Genomic DNA, 18,965 nt, shown 5'->3' with positions numbered 1-18,965 from the left:
TGGTTAAGTAAAGAAACAGGGCCCGAATACCTCCATGTGCATAAACCCAAAATACCAGAATACCTGTGAGGTCTTGGGTCAAGGCGTGGGTCTCCTAGCTGTAGCTGGAACGGGCTGTAGGGTAGAACAGGTAACCACCTATTTGCAGGACCTAGGTCCTAGCCAGTGAAGGGTTAAGCAAGAACAATCCGTGGAGCAAGCGAGAGTCGTAATAGGCAAAATCCAAAAGTACTTTAAGCAAGAGCAATCCGTGGAGCAAGCGAGGGTCAGTAACAGGCAAATCCAAGAGTACTTGAAGGGTTAATCAAGAGCAATCCGTGGAGCAAGCGTGGGTCGGTAACAGGCAAATCCAAAAGTACTTGATGGGTTGAGCAAGAGCAATCCGTGGAGCAAGCGAGGGTCAGTAACAGGCAAATCCAAGAGTACTTGAAGGGTTAATCAAGAGCAATCTGTGGAGCAAGCGTGGGTCGGTAACAGGCAAATCCAAAAGTACTTGATGGGTTGAGCAAGAGCAATCCGTGGAGCAAGCGTGGGTCGGTAACAGGCAAATCCGAAAGTACTTGATGGGTTAAGCAAGAGCAATCCGTGGAGGAAGCGTGGGTTGGTAACAGGCAAATCCTTGACCGAAGAGAGAACGTCACGTGATCCAAAACGAAACAGCTGTGAAGCAACGCCTTCGGTTCGCAGACTCCTTTTATCCTTGGAAGGGACGCACGTAGAGTCACGTGTAATGCGAACCGAAAGCGTTGCAATGCTACTAGGCAACCAAAGTCACGTGATCCGTGTAGCGCCGGGAGGCGCCGGTCTCCGCAAGGGATGCGAGTTCCTGAAATGACGGAGCCTCCAGTTGATCTGCCACCGCCGTGAAGGGCGATAAACACCCGTTCCCCCAAACATGCCATGCCGTGCCCTGATGTGTGCGACGTGAGTGGGGAGCATAATGCACGAGTGTCGGGAAGTGCGGGAATGGATAGACAAGAAGGGGCGAGCGGAAAGGTGTGTCCGTGGTCTAGGAAGCGGTGTGACATGGGTGAAGGATAGTGGTAGAGTTGGAGATGATGAACAACTGGAGTGAGGATGTCAGAAAAGAGGTGGGAAGAATAAGAGGTGTTTGGAGAGCAAAAATGAGGCAAGAGGATGTGGTGGACAATGTAGGAGAAAGCAAGGAGGACAAAGTAATCATTGAAAGGAAGAGAGAATAGAGGCAGTGATTAACACAAAGGTGAAGGAGGAAGAGCCAGAGAAAGAACTGGAAGTGGACGAAAGACCAGTAGGAGTGACTGAGACCACTTGTATAGTGCACACTGTGAAACCGAAGCCCTTATTGGCTCGTGGCACTGGAGTAGGATTAGAGGAAGAATGCACTAGCCATGGAAAAGAAATTATCGGTTATTTAGAAACAAGTCACGCTTGACAAATTGGAAGGGATGAACAAGCATGCAAAAAGCACTAAGGAGATGGCAGAAGAGACTAGGACAGAAAACTGGACTAAAGAGTTGACTCCCTTAGGAACAAGATTGGCTCGGCAGATTGAGGAGGCAGAGGAAGGCTTGTGGGAAAGAGACAGGGTTAACGTCAAGGAAAAGACTGGAGCAGGTGGAGTGGCCCTTGATGGAAACTATTGGACTCAGCCTGGCATTAACCCAGTCTCCAGCTTTTTGCTGCCAGGCTCAACAGTGAAGCCCACAGTCTTAAGAGGAAGGGGACAGGATCCCAGAGTGTGGTAATTTGATTCATAGAGATTTTTGTATTGCCCAAACACTATTACTACAGTAGGAGCCTGGAGAAGCCATCCTGTATTGCCCTCTTTTTACCTTACCCAGGTCTTTCACAATACATCCACTTTTATTAACTCTCAATTGTCATTTTCTGTCTCTCATTGATTCTGCTAGTCTTTGTGACAAGAGCCACCAGGGAAGCACTACAGGGCCATGCCCGAGAGATCAAAGCTGCCTTGTACGGACCCATCACATAAAACAACACAAGCATGATTACAGACCCACTAACCAGAATCCGTGCTGACTAATACTGACAATCAACTCCTATATGAAAGAGGGGAGAATGAGCCTCTGTGTGTGTGATGTTAAATTGGAAGATTGGACTACATTCGTTGAGAAGACAGACCAGGGGGGGTGGGGAATAAGGAAACAATAGTGTTGCATTGAGGTAAGGAAGGTGCAATGCTGACGCCATGTCAAGAAGGCCAGGTCCTGACATTCCGCTTCATTGTTGTTCTCCCTAACCATTTCTCTATCCTCCTCTTGTCCATTGGGGATGTTGGGTTTCTCATGTTCATTTCACTACTTCTACTTTGTGCAAATGTTCATACTCGATCTTCCACTTTGTAAGAGCTGGTTTGTGTCAGCCCTTCTTCATACTCTTGGTGTACTCGTGCCTTGCTGGGCAGCCCAGTTGAGGAGTGGTTATTAAGTTATTAAGTTTCGTAGGGGGGAAAAAAGACATGTCTTTCTAAATCGAACGGTGAAGCCACTGCCGCACACAAGTGCGCGCAGGGGCTGACAGGAAAGAAGTGTTGAGTCAGGTAAGTGTTTAATATTTGTGTGCGTGTGTGTCTTGGGAGTGACTGCTCATTAGGCAGGGTTGGGGCTGTTGGGGGTAGGACATGGGGGAGTGTAATAGTAAGTCAGCGGGAGAGGGACCGGAATAGGATATTTCGGCACTTTAAAGTCCACACAAAAACGGCCAAAAAAAACAGTCTTTTTGTGTTCGGCCTTTAAAACGCAGAAATATCCCATAGAACCGACTAGTGGTATGCTGGAAGTCCCAGGCAGCTCCGTCCAACAGCCCAGGTGAAGAAAAGTCTCGGACTGCCCGTCGGCCAGGAGATGGAGAAGGTTGTGGGTGCGTGGCAGTGATAATGGTGGTGTGTCTGTTGCCATGGGGACACCGCCTGTCTTTATGTGGGCTTCCCCCACATCAACGGGCCGACCAGAGGATTTTGAAAAAGGCTGCAGGTGCGACGGTGAGTGCGAGTGGGCCCCCCACCCTATGGGCCTACCCTGAATATCTACAAAGACTGCGGGTATGACAGTGACTTCAGGCGGACCCCCAAGTAAATGGCACAGGCTATGCTGCAATCGTGGTTGGCCCCACATTATAGACAGGGCCACCCAGAAGAAAGGGCAGAAGTGGGGCCAGGCCCCATACAACACCAAGGGGCAGGCTTGTCGTCAGAACCACCAGAGACAACCCTGAAAGGTATTGTTGAGGGGGTGACTGACTGCAGCAGTTGCCCCCATTGTGTAATAATGTCTATATGGTAATATATATTTGTCATTGTTAGTATTTATGTATATATACTGCCTTATATCTTAAATGTTATGTAGTGTAGGCTATAGTTATATATAGTGTAAAAGTTAAGCAGGAGAAAGTATTACAGGGAATGTTAAGTAGGTGTTAGGATATTAAATAGATATAAGGGTGCACAGGGGAGGTACCCTGGCATGAGGTAGTGGGAGGAAGTGGCGACCTGCCATATGCCGCCGAGGGAGATGGGACGATCTACAGAGGCTATGCTCTGGCCTCACACTCCATGTGGGTTGTACCTGGAATTAAGGATGGGGTCTGTTGCACCACCCTAAGGGTCCCCGAGATCCCTCCAAGGGTGGGTGGACTGACGTAGCAGAGCCCCATGTATATGGCACTCATGTCAGGGGTATGTTAGGAAGGGGAGTAAGAATGTATTAAAGAGACTACATGTTTTTGTAAACAAAGAGGGTCTCTGTTGGGATCCCAATAAAATCAACCTGGGTGTCTCTGTCCATTAGTAAGGTAAGAACATACCTCATAACTTTTTCAATCAACAGAGTTGGAGAAAACAAGAGAATTTTATTGTTGGCAGGTGAGAGTCCATTGAAGAATATGCCCGGGTAAGGGGCTTGGCAGGTGAGTGAAGTGACACTATAGCAGGTGACACCAGTCCAAATTGTGTGAGTTATGTAATAACTCAGGGTGTAGCCTATCTCCTGTTAACTGCAATTTTATTTTCAGGTGCCGCGCCCCTCACTACCCAGCGGGCCTGGAGGGGTGGGGGACTAGTTCCCATGGGCACGTTCTCTTAACTGGGTTGGGGGAAGGTGTACACCCTTGCCTGGACTAGGGCCGGAAAACAGGGGCTACATATAAATAGCTCTCAGCCTTTCGCTTTCAAAGGGTGGGTGAAAACACAAACTTTTGTTTTAGGTGGGTGAGAGACCATTGAAGTTAATGGACAGATGAGGAGTTAGGAGGGTGAGTGAACACTTTTTCGTGCTGGGTAACACCCTGCAAAACCACGGGGGGGGGGTGAGCGGTATGCATATAGCCTTCCCTTGGCCCATGTTATCACAAAAGGCGAAGGAGGTATACATATATGCCAACCCTCCCGATTTAGGTGGGAGACTCCCGATTTTTCCATGAAAAATATTGCCATTTTTCACTTTCTCCCACCTAAAATAATTCTAACACATAACGCTAAACTCGCATGCTTTTGGCGTGTTACCAGTCTTGCAATCAGCTGACTCACCCGCCAAAGCCTCCAATATGCTCTCATTCCATAAATACCAATATTTTGCAGCAGCAGGGAGGGAGACTTTGTAACACAAATCAGTAGAATTTAATTTTCCAATTGGATTGAATTGGGGTTAGAAATAATTTAGGAGGGAGAAAGTAAAAAAATAGCACAATCTTTGATGTAAAAAATCTGGAGTCGCCCACCTCAATCGGGAGGGTTGGCATGTATGCCATTCACTTCATTGGGCTCTCATCCACCCCCAAAAAACATTTTTTTACAAATGCACTGGGAGTTTTTTCCACCCACCTTGGCAACACAAAAGGTTGAGAGTTATGCTAGTAGGAGTACATTCCTACAAGAAATTTAATTTCTCCTGCTTTCTCTCACCAAATCTCCCTTCCAGGTGCTTCAAAAAGTTGGCATGTATGGGTAGATCTCTTAATTGTGCCCGTTTTACCTTTACGATTGTGTTGGCTCTTGATTTGTAGATGCATGAGGGCTGATTAGGCACTGTAGCCTCTACTCATCCTTGTACTTCTGCAGGAGTGAAGTCAATTCATCACAGTAATATTATCTAACCATCTTCAATGTATCTTTCAACCTGTTGAATCTCCAAGGAGTGCGTTAAGTAAAATGTTTTGAAAGGCAATCTCATTGAAGTCAATGGAGTGAATAATGTATGGAGTGGTGGGTGGTCAATAAAGTTTTGCTGAGTGATAACAATTAAGTTAATGCCAGCCATTGAGATTGTTTTGGGGGCCCGACGGGGACACCGTTCAAATGATTTGCATCCACTGAAAATACAATGACACTGTTGTAATTTCTTAGACAACGAGGGACAATTTAAATCCTTAATTCGCATAAAATCAGCCCGTAGGAGCGGTATCCGATAACGGAAAACTCCGAGTATTATATTCCAAGATGGCTATCACGTTTTCAAGTTTACTACATAGAGTTACAGTTTGTTCTTAAACCCGTTCAAACGTGGCTTCCACCATACATCAAAGCCCTACAGTAGTCAGTTGATTCGATTTCGTACACGTAGTGAATGATTGCCCATTGGACCAATGACTGTTGCATGATGTAAAATAAACTCAAGTTTTTCAGGCAATTATTTTATGCGTTCTATAAAACAATACTTTCAAAGAAGATTATAAGAACTGTTTTAGGAGTATTTTAGTAGTATATACTTGAAATGTTGTAAAACTAAATATTGGAAAAAACAAGTCATTGCAAAAATACATTTACTTGAATGTGACTCTGAAGAACAAATATGCCCCCTCCTCTCGTTGTGCAGTGAAATCCTCACCAAAGTGAAATTATATGCACCACTTAATGGTGGCAGATTTTTTAGTAGGGTGCCCTCTTTGTAATAACGATTCTGCTTCTCCGTCTTCCTTCACAGACAGCGCGCCGAGTGCCCGTCTCTGGAGAAGGCCCCCCTCTTCAGGGTCTTTTCAGTATACCGGTCGCATGTTTTAGCTGTTCTGTTCGGTGCCTGCTGGGTATTGTGATACCCGGTGAGGGAAGCGCAAGTAATCCCTAAGTGTCAGTGGGTGGCGTTGGGCTGTATCGTAACGGTGTGGTTACCACGCTGTCCTGGCCCTGCGCCGTGCCTTGTGGGACACTTACCTGCGTCTCGCTCCTCACGGGATGTGCAAAGACGCCCGGCCCTTGGGCTTTGCTTGGGATGTGTAGCTCTTCGGAAAGTGCAGCGGCGGGAGCCGGGTAACTGCTGGCTGGAGAGCCCTGTCCCTGCCTTGGGGAGCTTTTCCTCTGGCACCTGTTAAAGACCCTCGCAACTTGGGCAGCCTTAAACTCCCCGGAGCAGGCTGGGCACCCCAGCACAACTCTTATTTCTCTTGCTCTATACACTCCCTGTCCCCTTTCTACTCTACACCCACTGACAGCACCCCATCTTCTCTCTTTTCCTGACTCCTCGTAGTCAGGCCACAGCTCTGTCCATGTATGGGCACTGCTAGCCCCCTGCTCCCCTGCTGCTCGGGTCCCGGCGGCGATTCTGAAAGGAGTGCGGAGGATGTCTCAAGAAAACGACATGGACAGAATGATGAAGGTAGGAGAGGGGAAACACTGGTGCAGTGCACTGGGAGGTGAAATGGTAGGCTGCTGACATAGCCTGAGGCCGTCAGCAGTGATATATATATATATATATATATATATATATATATATATATATATATATATAGTGTGTTGGGCACGGTATGGCACCTGATGTCTGGTGGCAGCATTGTGGGGCGCTGAAGCCACTCGGTTGTAGGCATCCACACTCTTTGGTGGTAGTTATGGCCAGCAGTGCACAATCTGGAGGTGTTAGTGTTGGTGCTGGGTACATTCTGGGATTGGCAGTGTTGAGCTTCTTGGTACATTGCATGAACGTCAGTGGTAGGCTGCCGGTCAACGTTTAGTGCGAGGCAGTGGTGGACAATTGTCCACAGTCTAGATGACTACCTTATATCATGATTTGTAATGTATTATGTTCACGTTGATCAGACAGACCGCCAAACGGCGGAGACAGAAGGATATAGTGGGGATGGAGCAATGGGCTTCTCAACGTGTTTTTAAAAGTGGGGGAGGGAGACCTAAATGAATGCTGAGGCGTCAAAGGTTTGCCACTATTGTTTCTGAATGGGTGATGCTTCTATTTAGCCGGCCACCTCAAATTGCTATTGTGTCAAATTGATCTACTGAACAATGCAGTGTCTCCTGTCAATGAAATAAAACATGGATACATTTTCTTCTTCTGCAAATCAATCTGAGTGTCTTATTCAGGGCAAAGAGTCTTGAAAATTCATGCTAGGTATGTTAGTGTACAAAAAGTAGTAGTGGAACTATGTTCCCTAATGGCCTGCCCGCAAACGCCATCACCACACCCCCTCACACACAATGCAAACCCCCAAACACATGCGTCTGCTGTTTAAGGGAACGTTCAGTGCAGTGCACTAAAAGTGCAAGTTTCAACTTCTTCCTGAACTTTAAAAAAGTAGAGGAGCACCGCTCCCGCCTCTTAGACCATCGGGTATGTTGAATTTTGGTATCTTGGGGATGGAGAGTCAACAGCAGCTCTGGTTGTGGACAGGCGACATGGTTGCCTTTTCAGATTTTAAATTGGATTTTGGACACCACGAAGGTGGTAATTTAAGGCAGTCTGGCACACATTGTGTGTGGCAAACCCCTGGCTGAGTCACCGCCACGGGCACACTCGGCAAGTGGCAGTGGTTGACTTCTGTGTAAACTTGAATTTCAGTTATGAATTGCTGGGCTTCAATTTTGGATTGTGGTAGTGATGGGTTGCTGGGTTTACTCTGGAGTTCGTGGTTATGTGTGGGAGCAGTGGTGGGCAGCATGTGATTATGTGATTGAACCTGTTGACTGGCTGCCTCCCACGTTTGCCCAGCAACAACCCAGTGTTGCTTCATCTTTACTCCTCCTCCATTTGAAACCCATCCAATCCAAGATCAGCTCTGGTGGTCTACAGGTCTTTTTGAGGTAGGGCCACAATGTCAGTGGTGCACTGGAGGCATACAATTGGAAGTGAATGAGTGCTTGGCACAGTTTAGGGAGAACACTGTGCATCTACAATCTACATGAAACCTCAAGATCTTCATTTAAAGAAGAGTCTAAAGCCCCCTTCTTAAAGATTCCTGGATAGTCTGCCACAGACCTGTCAAAAACGGAAATTTGCACTGTAAAGTTTTCCTAAATCCGCCAGTTTAAATTCTGTATAATCGTGTTAATATGCAGTAAGTCTAGATAATGGACAGAAATGCTCATGCAAGCCTCTTTCTTCTCTTCTGGCTTTTCTGAGAGCATATGACACAACGGACATGCAGTGGCACGGCACACACAGCACTGCACAAGAGGGTCTGTTATTACCAATCTGGTATACCACCTGAATTATTTAATTTTTCAGAAACACAGTTGTGTGGGGATGGCTTGCCTCCACTAGGAGTAGCAAGGGCTCTCCAGGTAATCATTGTAGGATTGGGCCGTGGATCACTGTAACCAAAAGCAGACCCACCCTTAAAGAGTACATAAATGCTTAGTCCGTGAAGCACATTTATTGTACAAACGGCTGGGAGGGGTTAGATGACGTCAAAGAGTCAAACTAACCTATCGCCATGACCCACACAAAGAACACATATTTTTTAATACAATTTGCAACAGTAAAATACTCCCAAGGTTTTGTTAGTCAACCCCCCCACACGTGATTGGTTAAACCTGTACAATGTAACCATATTCCCTTTTAATTCCCACACTTCTTATGGATACATTCATCTAAGCACCATCCTCTTTAATATATAATTGCATGTTTCATATTTTCACTACACCCCTCTCTAGGGCCTTTCCATATTTGGTCATAGTCCCATCTCCTTGTTACACGTTTACACAACTTCTAAACAATTTCAATTATCACAGGTTCCATCTGTTTAGAAACCTTTACCCCTACTTGTGACGCTTACCGCTATTCTATGGAAATTTCATTGATGTAAAGAGGAGGAGAGCAAACCCATTTCCTTTTGATCTATTGTTGCTGGTTTTCGCCCAAACATGTTGGTGTCCACATTTCATTCTAAACTATGTGACTTAGCCTTCCAGCCCACATGGCCCCAACCCACACCTTGACAACTCTTATTGAAAATCCATGATCTATCAGTGCTCCTTTCCCCGAAAGCAGCTTGCATCAGGTTTAATTGTCCGGCCCTAACAGGTGGGCAGAATCCTCCTGTGATTCAATAACAAACTCCTATATACTTAAAGAGATTGCATCTCCCCTTCACAATGCACCTAGACCATAAAAAAGGCAGGCCCGAAATTGATCATCTGATATTCATCGCAACTGCTGCTGTCTTTCCCCAACCTTGTAAAACTAGTTTTTCAGTCACACAGTTCAATTGCCCAACTCAGGTTTTTAGCCAGCCAAATTCCTAACTTGTCAGAGAACTCTGCAGCAAAACTGATTGATTGATATTTTATTTATATCGCGCTCATAAGTGTTTCAGAGCGTGACCAGGCAAATGGAGGGGAACAGGGGAGAACAAAAACAATGATCTTACTAGGCCCTGTGACATTAAGAGCGCGCGCAAGTGCATGGGGAAGGGGGAAAGAGCATGGAAGGGGGGAGAAACGGAAAGTGTGCAACAGAGGAGAGAACAGAATAAATAATAATAAGTAAAAATAAATATGGTGATAAACTGTGGTAGTGAAGCGAGCAAGTGGCAAAGTGCAGGGTTAGTCAGATAGGGTGTATCTGATAAGTGCAGAAGAAAAGAGGGTGGGGGACTTTATGGGTACAGATACAGACCCCAGTGCAGGTGGTGGGTCAGAGGCAGTACAGGAGGGAGGCAGGGTGAGCAGGTACCTGGGCCTAAAGAACAAGAGGGTGGCCAGGTGCACGGGGCCGAGAGAGAAAGCAGATCAGCAGGGGAGAAAAGGGGCAAAGGCAGAAACAAAGAGGAAGGTTTTGAGCTGCTTAAGAACCGAAGATGGTTCTCCTCAACTTTCAGGGTGACAGGGAGGCTGTTCCAAATGGAGGCCCCAGCTGAAGACTGAGATCTACCCGCAGTTCGTTTCTTAGAAAAACGACTGACCCTGAGGGAGTTAGAAAAAGAGGAGCGAAGGGCTCGAGAGGGGAGGTATTTACAGAGGGATAGTTGAAGGTATTTTGGACCCAGGCGCCAGAAAGACTTGTGTACAATGCAGAGGGTTTTAAATGTAATCCTTGCATCCACTGGTAGTCAATGAAGGGATTTCGGAGCTGGAGAGATAGGATCCCAGGGCTTGAGGCCAAGGACAAGTCTTGCAGTCCTGTTATGGATTAGTTGTAAAGGGCGGAGAGTGGAGGCAGGTAGATTTAGAAAGAGGCTGTTACAGTAGTCCAACCTAGAGAGAACCAGAGCTTGATTGACAGTTACTCACCGTAGTGACTACCTTACTCCTAGTCCATAGTCCCTTTCCTTCATACTTGTGGGACATTCCATCCTTCGGGATGAGACCGGAGCACTTTTGTTAAAAAGCATCAACATTTTGAATTTTTGTACTTTTTATTTTTACACGGGGCCACTGCATGTGACCGTAACCCTGCCTTCCTGAGCTGCGCCCTGCACATCGACCTTCAATCCTTTTCTATCGCCAGCTCTGAGACATTTAAACAACAATAGAGGATACTTATTAGAGGGGATGGCGGGCGTTTGGAGGAAAGGGGACTATGGGCTAGGAGTAAGGTAGTCACTACGGTAAGCAACTTTGTCATACTCCTACGTCCCGTACCCTTGATTCCCAAGCACTAACCACAGGTATCACGGTTGGATGGAAATTTCCCTTATTGAAATACATTCTTGAGAACTGCCTGGCCAAATTGGGCAGCGGCCTGGGAGCTCAGGTCTAGAGAGTAATGCTTGCAAAAAGATGATGGGGAGGCCCACGTAGCATGCTTTGGCAATGGACTCCAAAGGGACATACTTTTGGAAGGCAACGGCAGCTGCTTTTGCCCCGGACCAGATGTGGATGAATGCCTCTAGGTGGTTGAAGGCTTTGAACTTTGTAGGCCTCAGAAACACATGAAGCAAACCAGTGGGAGATGGATGCGTTTGTGCAGGTTTTCCTTTTGGATCACCAAAAGTGACAAATAGTTGAGAAGTGCTTCTGAGTTCGCTAGTTCTGTCTAGGTAGAACTTCAGAGCCCGTCTGACCTCTAGGTTGTCCAGAACCCTTTCAGCATCCGAGTCCGGGTTCGGGAAGAACACCTGCAGAGAGAGACTGATTTAAATGGAATTCCAAAACCTTTTTAGGAAGAAAAGGGAGAGTGCGAAGCACCACCTTATCCTTATGGAAAGTTAGGAACGGATGTTCCACAGAAAGAGCCTGAAGCTCACTTATCCTTCTTGCAGATGTTACCGCAATCCAAAAAGCCAACTTCCAGGATATGTACTTGAGTTCAGTAGTAGCCATGGGTTTAAAGGGCTTCTGATGGAACACAGTGAGCACCACATTCAGATCCCCCGAACCGGTGGAAAATGATGGAGACGAGCAAAGTGTCTCTTGATGACTGGATTAGACAATGGAAGAAGAACAGCTGTCTTTAGACAGGTAGGCCGCAATCGTCCTGCATGACAGGACATGTATGCCAGAGGCTGCCAGGTCGGAGACAAAGGACAGAACAGTGTCGATGGAAGCATGCCTGGGATCGAGCTCTTTGGCTAAACACCAGTGACAAAAACGGAGCCATTTTCTCCTGTATTGAGCCCTTTAAGAAGGCTTCCTGGCCGCTGCCGCTTGGATTATGCGCATGTTGTCCTGAGACAGTTTGTACTACGCTGAAGATCGGAACTTGGGCACCAGGCCGCCAAGCTGAACGATTGTGGGGAGGGGTGCCACAGCTGGTGATTTGCTCTGGTGATGAAGATCGGGAATCTAATCGGGGCAAGTACAGACAGGTGCTGCAGTTCTGAAAACTAGAACCTGGCTGGCCCCCAACGAGCCATGAAGAGGAGGGTGCAGTTCGATGCGCTCCGGTGTTAGCAGAGTGACCGATTAATCAGTGGTAATTGAGGGAGGGCATAAGCTTTTATGTTGTCCCATGGGATCTCGGGGGCGTCCGCCAAGGAAGACACTCCAAGCCCGTCCCTGGACGCATAAAGAGGAAGTTTGATGTTGCAAACAGGTCCACCTCTGGAGTGCCTCATTGATGGAAAATGTCAGTGAGGACATCTCTGTTCATCTCCCACTCGTAACTCGCTGGCGATTGGCGGCTGAGGGAATCTGCAGCCACATTGTCGTGGCCCGGGATGTGTACAGCTTGGAGCCAGACATTGTGCTGGATGGCACAATTCCAAATTTGTATAGCAAGATCCACAAGGAGAGGAGGCTTGGTGCCCCCTTGTTGATTTAAAAATTGCTACAGAATTGTCCGTGCGAATACGGACCACCCTGTTGTTGATAGTCTGTTGAAAAGCCTTGAGCGCCCGAAAAACTGCCAGGAGTTCAAGGTAATTGATATGGAACTGCCTTTCTTGAGGCGTCCACAAATCGTACACCTCGATATGACGCAGTGTAGCTCCCCACCCCAGAAGGGAGGAGTCTGTGGTAACCGGTACTCGTGGGCAGGTCTCCAGGAAGGAGGTCCCCACTGAAAGGTTGTTGGCAGACGACCACTATCGTAGATCCGCCGTCATGCAGGATGGGACTGGAATCCTCTTGGAATCTGGTTCTGTAGCCTGGGACCAACAGCTCCGAAGAGCTAGCTGAGTGCGCCTCATTTTCAGGCGTGCAAGAGGTAGAGCTAACATGCAAGAAGCTATGAGGCCCAGAAGTCTCTGGAACCACCAAGCTGTCATGTGAGAGGACTGGAGGAAGAGTTGGCACGTGATCAACAGGTCTGCAATCTTGGCTTCCGTCAGGAACACTCTGGTACTGACAGTATTCCAACAGAAGTCCAGAAAGATCAGGTTTCGAGAGACCGTCATGGAAGATTTCCACCATTTCACCGACAACCCAAGATGGAACAGGAGCTGAAGGAGTGACTGAAGATTGGTCGTAGCCCTCAGTGGGCAAAGACTACGCATGAGCCAATCGAACAAGTATGAATATACATGAAACCCCATGCAGTCTAAGGAATGCTGCGATGAGTGACATCAACTTCATAAAGACATGCACTGCCGAGCTGAGACCAAAAGGGATTACACAATACTGGTAGTGTTCTGCTCCCACGGAGAACCGCAGATATTTTTGATGCAGGCTTCAAATCAGAATGTGCATGTATGCGCCTTCAAGGTCTACCACGCTGAGCCAATCGCCCTTCCAGAGAGAGGACTTTATCTGGCAGGGCGTAATCATCTTGAATTTCTCTAGGGGAAGAAAGAGATTGAACTTGGAAAGGTCGAGGATAGTGTGTTGGACAGCCTGGTTGGGTTTCGGCACTGTGAACAGACTGGAGTAGTAGCCCTCCCCTTACTCCCTGAGGGGAACAGGTTCCACTGCTCTGAGGTCTAGAAGTTTCTGTACCTCGGTTATGAGGGAGGGCGACCCAGTCTGCTGGTGGGGGAGGAGGGGCAAGCGGAAACCCGCCCAAGCGATTGTTAAAACCCATTGGACTTCGGTGATGGTCTGCCACGCCTCCAGATGAGACGAAATTCGCCCTCCCACCGGAGTCTTGTGCGACTGATGGAAAATATCATTTGGATGATTTGTCGGCAGGTAGATCACCTGTTCCAGGCGAGGAGGCTGCTGGCCGAGAGGAAAAAACGGCCACCTTGCCGTTGCTGCTTACGGCGGGGCCCGCCATCCGGAGCATCAGTTTGGCATGCATGGCGATCCTGAAAACCCCTAAACCCAGAGAAGGACCTCGTTTGGGACCCCAACCTCTGAGTGTAAGGTGCCTTTTGCTGGAGTTTTCGCAAGGACTGACAAAGACTTTACAGTTGGAGTACTTGCCTTGGTCTTCATTAGTTCCTCATCCGTGCAGTTCTTTACCCTCGAAGGGGAGATCCAAGCACCTTGTCCTGAACTTCGTAGCATGGAGCCACGCTTGGCCGGGGATGTCTACCCCGACCTTGAGGCCTCGAGCGGAAGTGTCTACATGATAGGCCGCAGCCTCCAGTATATGATGTGCCAGAATTCTGGCATCCGACAAACCTCCTTTGAAGTCCTCGAGCCTATCAGCAGGAATACATTCCTGGAACTCAGCTAGCTCCTTCCACAGTTTGACATTGGCAGCTGCCAGGATAAGCTTGGTGTAAGCCTGACACAGCTGACAAGCCGAATTGGAAACACCCATTTTCCCAATGGCGTCAAGAAGCTTGTCCTCCTTGGAGAGTATCTGGGACGCTGCAGTGGAGGATGTAAAGGCCGGCTTGGACTCTAGCGTAGCTGCTGCCACCACCGTCGATGAGGGGACCGGGCAAGCAGACAAAGATACGTCCTCAGAAGCATGAAGCATATATCTAGCGTCAATCTTCTTGTTCAGATGCTGCCCGGAATGAGGTTTTTCCCTGACCTTAGGTGCCTCAGCCAAGACGTCCTTCTGGAGGAACAGGCTGGTACGATCCTGTGTCGGTGGAGTGAAGGCTCCAGAAAGCACCCCCTACTGTGGAGCTAGGGCCTCGGCTACTGGGATGTCTAGCAGCGCCATCATGTCCAGCACACGGTCGTGAAAGGCTCTAATAGAGCGGGCGGCTTGTCGCTGTCCTGGTCCGCTTGGTCCTCATCCAGTGAAGCGGGAGCAGAAGACTGATCTGCTGCATGTCGTGCCTCAGGCCCTAAAGTGTTGTTTGGCAGAGCCCCCAATGTCTTTTCTACCAGGGAAAGCTGAGGAAGTGGTGGAGGGGGTCCTGCAGGAAGAGGTGGAAGAGGTGGCACCACCGGGGCCTGTGTAGGATCTGCCGGAGCAGGGGTGCGGTACAGGCGGGCTAGGATACAGATCCTTAAAGTACATCTTCATGGGATCAGAATGCATATGCGTCTGAAACTTCCCAAAAATGCCTCCTCGGACGAAGGTCTAGGCGCTGGAGTAGGCCGAGGCCGCTCGGAAAGGGGCATACCCCCTATGACTGCAGGGAGGATGGTTGCCAGGATGGGCGCCCACCAATTGGATCCACATAGATCAAAGGTGCGGACGCAGGAGGGAGGGAGACTGTATGCGGTGTCCAAGCACGCCAATCCATTGGAGGACGGAGCAGGTTCTTACTCACCACAAAGCGTGGAAAAGGATGCTCTGCCCCAAAAGGAGGCCCCTCGGCAACAGCCGTAGTGAACGTTGGTGTAAGAGGTAGTCAAAATGGCCGCCATTCATACAACGCCTGAGGCCAACTGCGTCACACGAGCAAGTGAGGCCGTAGTTACCTCAGGGGATTCAGGGGGGGGGGGGGTTTATGTGCCATTTTAGTCTAGGAGCAAGGAACCTGGGTAGAACTGGTACTTGCAGATCTTGGGTGTTTACTTGACACCTTAGGGACTGCTGAAGAATTAGTCCGAAGAGGGGGACCCTCGGCGGAGCCGGTACTGGAAGGCCTATGGTGCGTGACCGCCTTCTTTGTCCCCTCAGCAGAACTGGTGTCACCACGCGTCTGCGTGTGAAGGCTGAGAATTGCACCCTACAGCCAGGACCTTTGATGGGCGTCCCGCAATCCTGCAGGTGTTCGATATAACCACTGACCATAAACCTGTTGGACCCCCGATCGATCAGACAGCAGGTCACTCCTGCCTTCACTCCTAGGTCACATGATTTATGCTGCGAGGTGCAGGGAAGGATGAAATTATAGCCCAGAACGAGGGTGGGGGAGACCTTGGAGAAATGCCAGCCTGTCTGGGAGTGAGTGAAGTGTGAGTTAGTATGACCTCGGCTTTCCCACCAGGTGCAATGTTACATAAAAATAGCTGTCTTTCTTAGCAATATATTTGTTATTTGGCCGCCTGCTGACCAATGACGACTGCAGCATCGCCCACTTGGTAGATGATGCACGGAGGGGCTGGTACCAATGGCCTGGCATCCCCTGTGGAGCAGGTGACCTGTGTGTAGGGTCTCACCAACCAGCAGCGCAGTTTTCTACTGTATGTAATAATGTTACTAATGATGCTATGTATCATTATAATGTACTGCTCATGCAGATTTTGCTTGAAAGTTCAGCAATAGCAGAGTTCTTTGTTGGCGCTTTTTTCGTTTTATATGCAAATAAAACTTGTTATCCTTGCAAGAGGTATACTGGGCCTTTTTTCCCTAGTGGGTTGTATTTTTTCCGTGGTGAGTGTCTGTGGGCTTTCCTACATTTAGTGATCCCCCATCGTGATTCCAGTGATTGTTTTTTTTTTTTTTTTTTTTCTCCCCCCGCAATGACAGAGGCTTCCAGGCCGCTTCTCTGAAGGGGCCGTGCCCACCTGCAGTGACCAGTCCCAAGCGTGCAAACCCGCAGAGGTCTGCAGAAGCCGATTTCACAGAATTCCTGTCTGCTGTTTGTAGCGGGCGCTGCTTCTGGGAGAGTGCAGGTAGTTATTGGGACCCTGTGATGGAGGAGCTCGGGTGAACATGCAGACGTGAGTACACCCCTTGTGAGGGATAACAACAAGGGGTAGTGTGCGTGGGGGGGGAGTATGGCATGCATGAGTGAGAATAAGGTGTGGTAAGATTCTGGTTTTTATTGCTTTTTTGGGATATTTAAGAGGATTTTACGGAGGAAAAAAACAGGAGTGTTACGAGCCTTCCCGAGTGAGGGAAGATGATGGCGCCATTTATTTTGTAATGCAGAGATAAAATAAAAAATTAGGAGCTCTGTATAATTAGTGGGCTCAGTGGAAGTAGTGATTATTGTGTTGGCTTATTTTAGTGTATTACACAAAGTCGTATGTGGCAGAGGTGGGCCAGTGTTGATGGGTACTTTTGAGAGCACATGGTGGATTTATGTGTGTGTGCATGTGTGTGTGGAATGGGAGGGTTTCACAGGGGGTGACAGGTAGGTGGGGACAGTGGATTGGTATAGGTTTTCATAATTGAAGTGTGCGCAGCACATTTTGGGAAGGGCTGGGCTTTTTGGGGCGTGCAAATTGCAAGATGGGGGGGGGATGCCATTACAATATATGTATGGCGCATTACCATTGGACAGGGGCGAAATTTGAAAAGTATCATAAATAATGGGTGGTAGAGACACGAGGGGGAGGGATGCCCCACTTCTGGCAAGAGCATGGCACCAACAAAAGAGAGCTACTAGACCACATAAGCATGTTTTTAGCTGCTAAATATAAAGTAAACGGCTTAAAAAAAAGGAGAGAGGTATTGGATTTGTGGAAGATGGAGTATGTGGACAACCCTGATGGGGGTGGGATACAAAATAGTGAAGGGGCCGCCCTAGATGCGATGGCTGTGGCAACACAGGGGCTTTACCCACTTAGCACATTCCTAGCCACGGGGTACACAAACCCAACATACATGCCCACCACGGCGACCACCCCACTTCCCTACATACCGACACTGAGTGCTATACCGCCCCAGGACAGTAAGGTACAGAAGGAGCTAGATAGAGTAGATGAATGGAGGGCAGGAGACATGTTGTTTAGATTAGACGGCAAATCCATAAAGGATGAGCATATTAAGAAGGAGGGAGTTGATGACGGGTGAGCGGTAAGCACAGGTTATGGGACTGTGAGGTCCGACCGGGACGGAGAGCTGAGGGAAAATGAATGGGATACAGTGGATGAGATAAGGATGACGAAGGGGATGAGCAAACACCAGAGGTGGCACCGCTGTTGGAAAGTTTGTGGGGACCATGGTTAAAGAATAGGTTTGGTCGGGTGGCACTTGCAAAGAAAAAGAAGTGACGTAAAGAATTGAAGAATAGAGGTACTCGGATGCCGTTATCGTATAGAGGCCTAGGCAGGACGCACTATTTGTCCTGGGCTCAAATGGATACAAATAATTTGATTAAACTTCTCCTGCCCCTTGCTTCCGTTGCCCGGAAAATGGATTTGCACGTTTGACAGACAGCAGGCATTCGCTTGGCTTTCAGGGATTTGAAAAGCTTACTTGTTGCTATTGTGGGGGATCTGGCTGGAGATGTGTGTCAAAGCAGGATATCCAGGAGTAAAGTTGGACGATGACGTACATGATGGTGCACCTTTTAACTATATCCGCTCTCACAAGGGTCCAATCGTTCACAATTCAAACCTTGAGACCGTAAAAAGTTGTCTGCGAACCACACCGAACAACTATCCCAGAGTGGTGAAGTGAATTATATTCCGTTACTATTGGAGTTTAGGATCCCTATCCTAGAAGATCTCGATGGTGTGAACAAACTCCACAAACAGGCATTTAACAAAGAGCTTAATCAAGCATAGAAAAGTCTACGATGAGATTAAAAACGTATAGCCGGCTCACTAGATCTGGAACTAATTTAGGTAAGGGAAAAAAACAAAGCAACATATAAGAATTGGCTTAAGAATCATTAATCGGAGATCCTTTAGCAAGACGCTGAGTGCCTGCTAAAAGCGCTAGTAAACAAAGATTCTAGATCTACCTGGCAAATGCTAAACGAGACCGGCATTTAGTTCTATTTCTATGGCCAATGTGGTTTCTGAACAGTCCTGGTCGAGGTTCTAGAGGAAATCATTTGGTCCAAGACAAGATGCAGCATCCATTCAGATCACTAAGCTTAATCCTGATCGGAATTTCCCACTATACCTGGAAGAACTTGAACTCCTAATTAGGAAGTCTAACCAGTCCAGTGGCCCGGGCCTCGATGGGATCTTAAACTCCATGATCAAGGCCTTCCCAGAGCTATGGGCACCTCCTTGTCCTTGACCTATTCAAGTGAATAATGAAAGTACGTGGAATTCCTTCCTCCTGGAAATCGTCAATAATTGTTCCTATTTTTAATCAAAGTAAAATATCTGATACGGCGAACTACCGACCGATTTGCTTTGCTTGATTCCTTGGGGAAGCTATTTGGTG

General features: G+C 48.0%; 1 protein-coding gene across 6 annotated transcripts in view; it reads left to right on the top strand.

Moving 5' to 3' along the window:
• The first annotated feature begins 5,991 nt into the window (after positions 1 to 5,991).
• The window catches only part of MAPKAPK5 (MAPK activated protein kinase 5), a 983,215-nt gene continuing 970,241 nt past the window's right edge, over positions 5,992 to 18,965 (top strand). For 4 of the 6 annotated variants that reach the window (XM_069619510.1, XM_069619509.1, XM_069619506.1 and 1 more), the window contains exon 1: positions 5,993 to 6,587. In XM_069619510.1, coding sequence (XP_069475611.1) covers positions 6,552 to 6,587 — 36 coding nt within the window. In that variant the 5' untranslated portion in view covers positions 5,993 to 6,551. Of the gene's footprint in view, positions 6,588 to 18,965 lie in introns of all 6 variants that reach the window. The other 2 variants (XM_069619508.1, XM_069619507.1) reach the window with 1 other exon arrangement.

This window comes from Ambystoma mexicanum, chromosome 10 (assembly GCF_040938575.1).
Source record: "Ambystoma mexicanum isolate Mex_15411 chromosome 10, UKY_AmexF1_1, whole genome shotgun sequence".
Taxonomy (NCBI): Eukaryota; Metazoa; Chordata; class Amphibia; order Caudata; family Ambystomatidae; genus Ambystoma; species Ambystoma mexicanum.
This window is presented reverse-complemented; position numbering and strand designations above follow the sequence as displayed.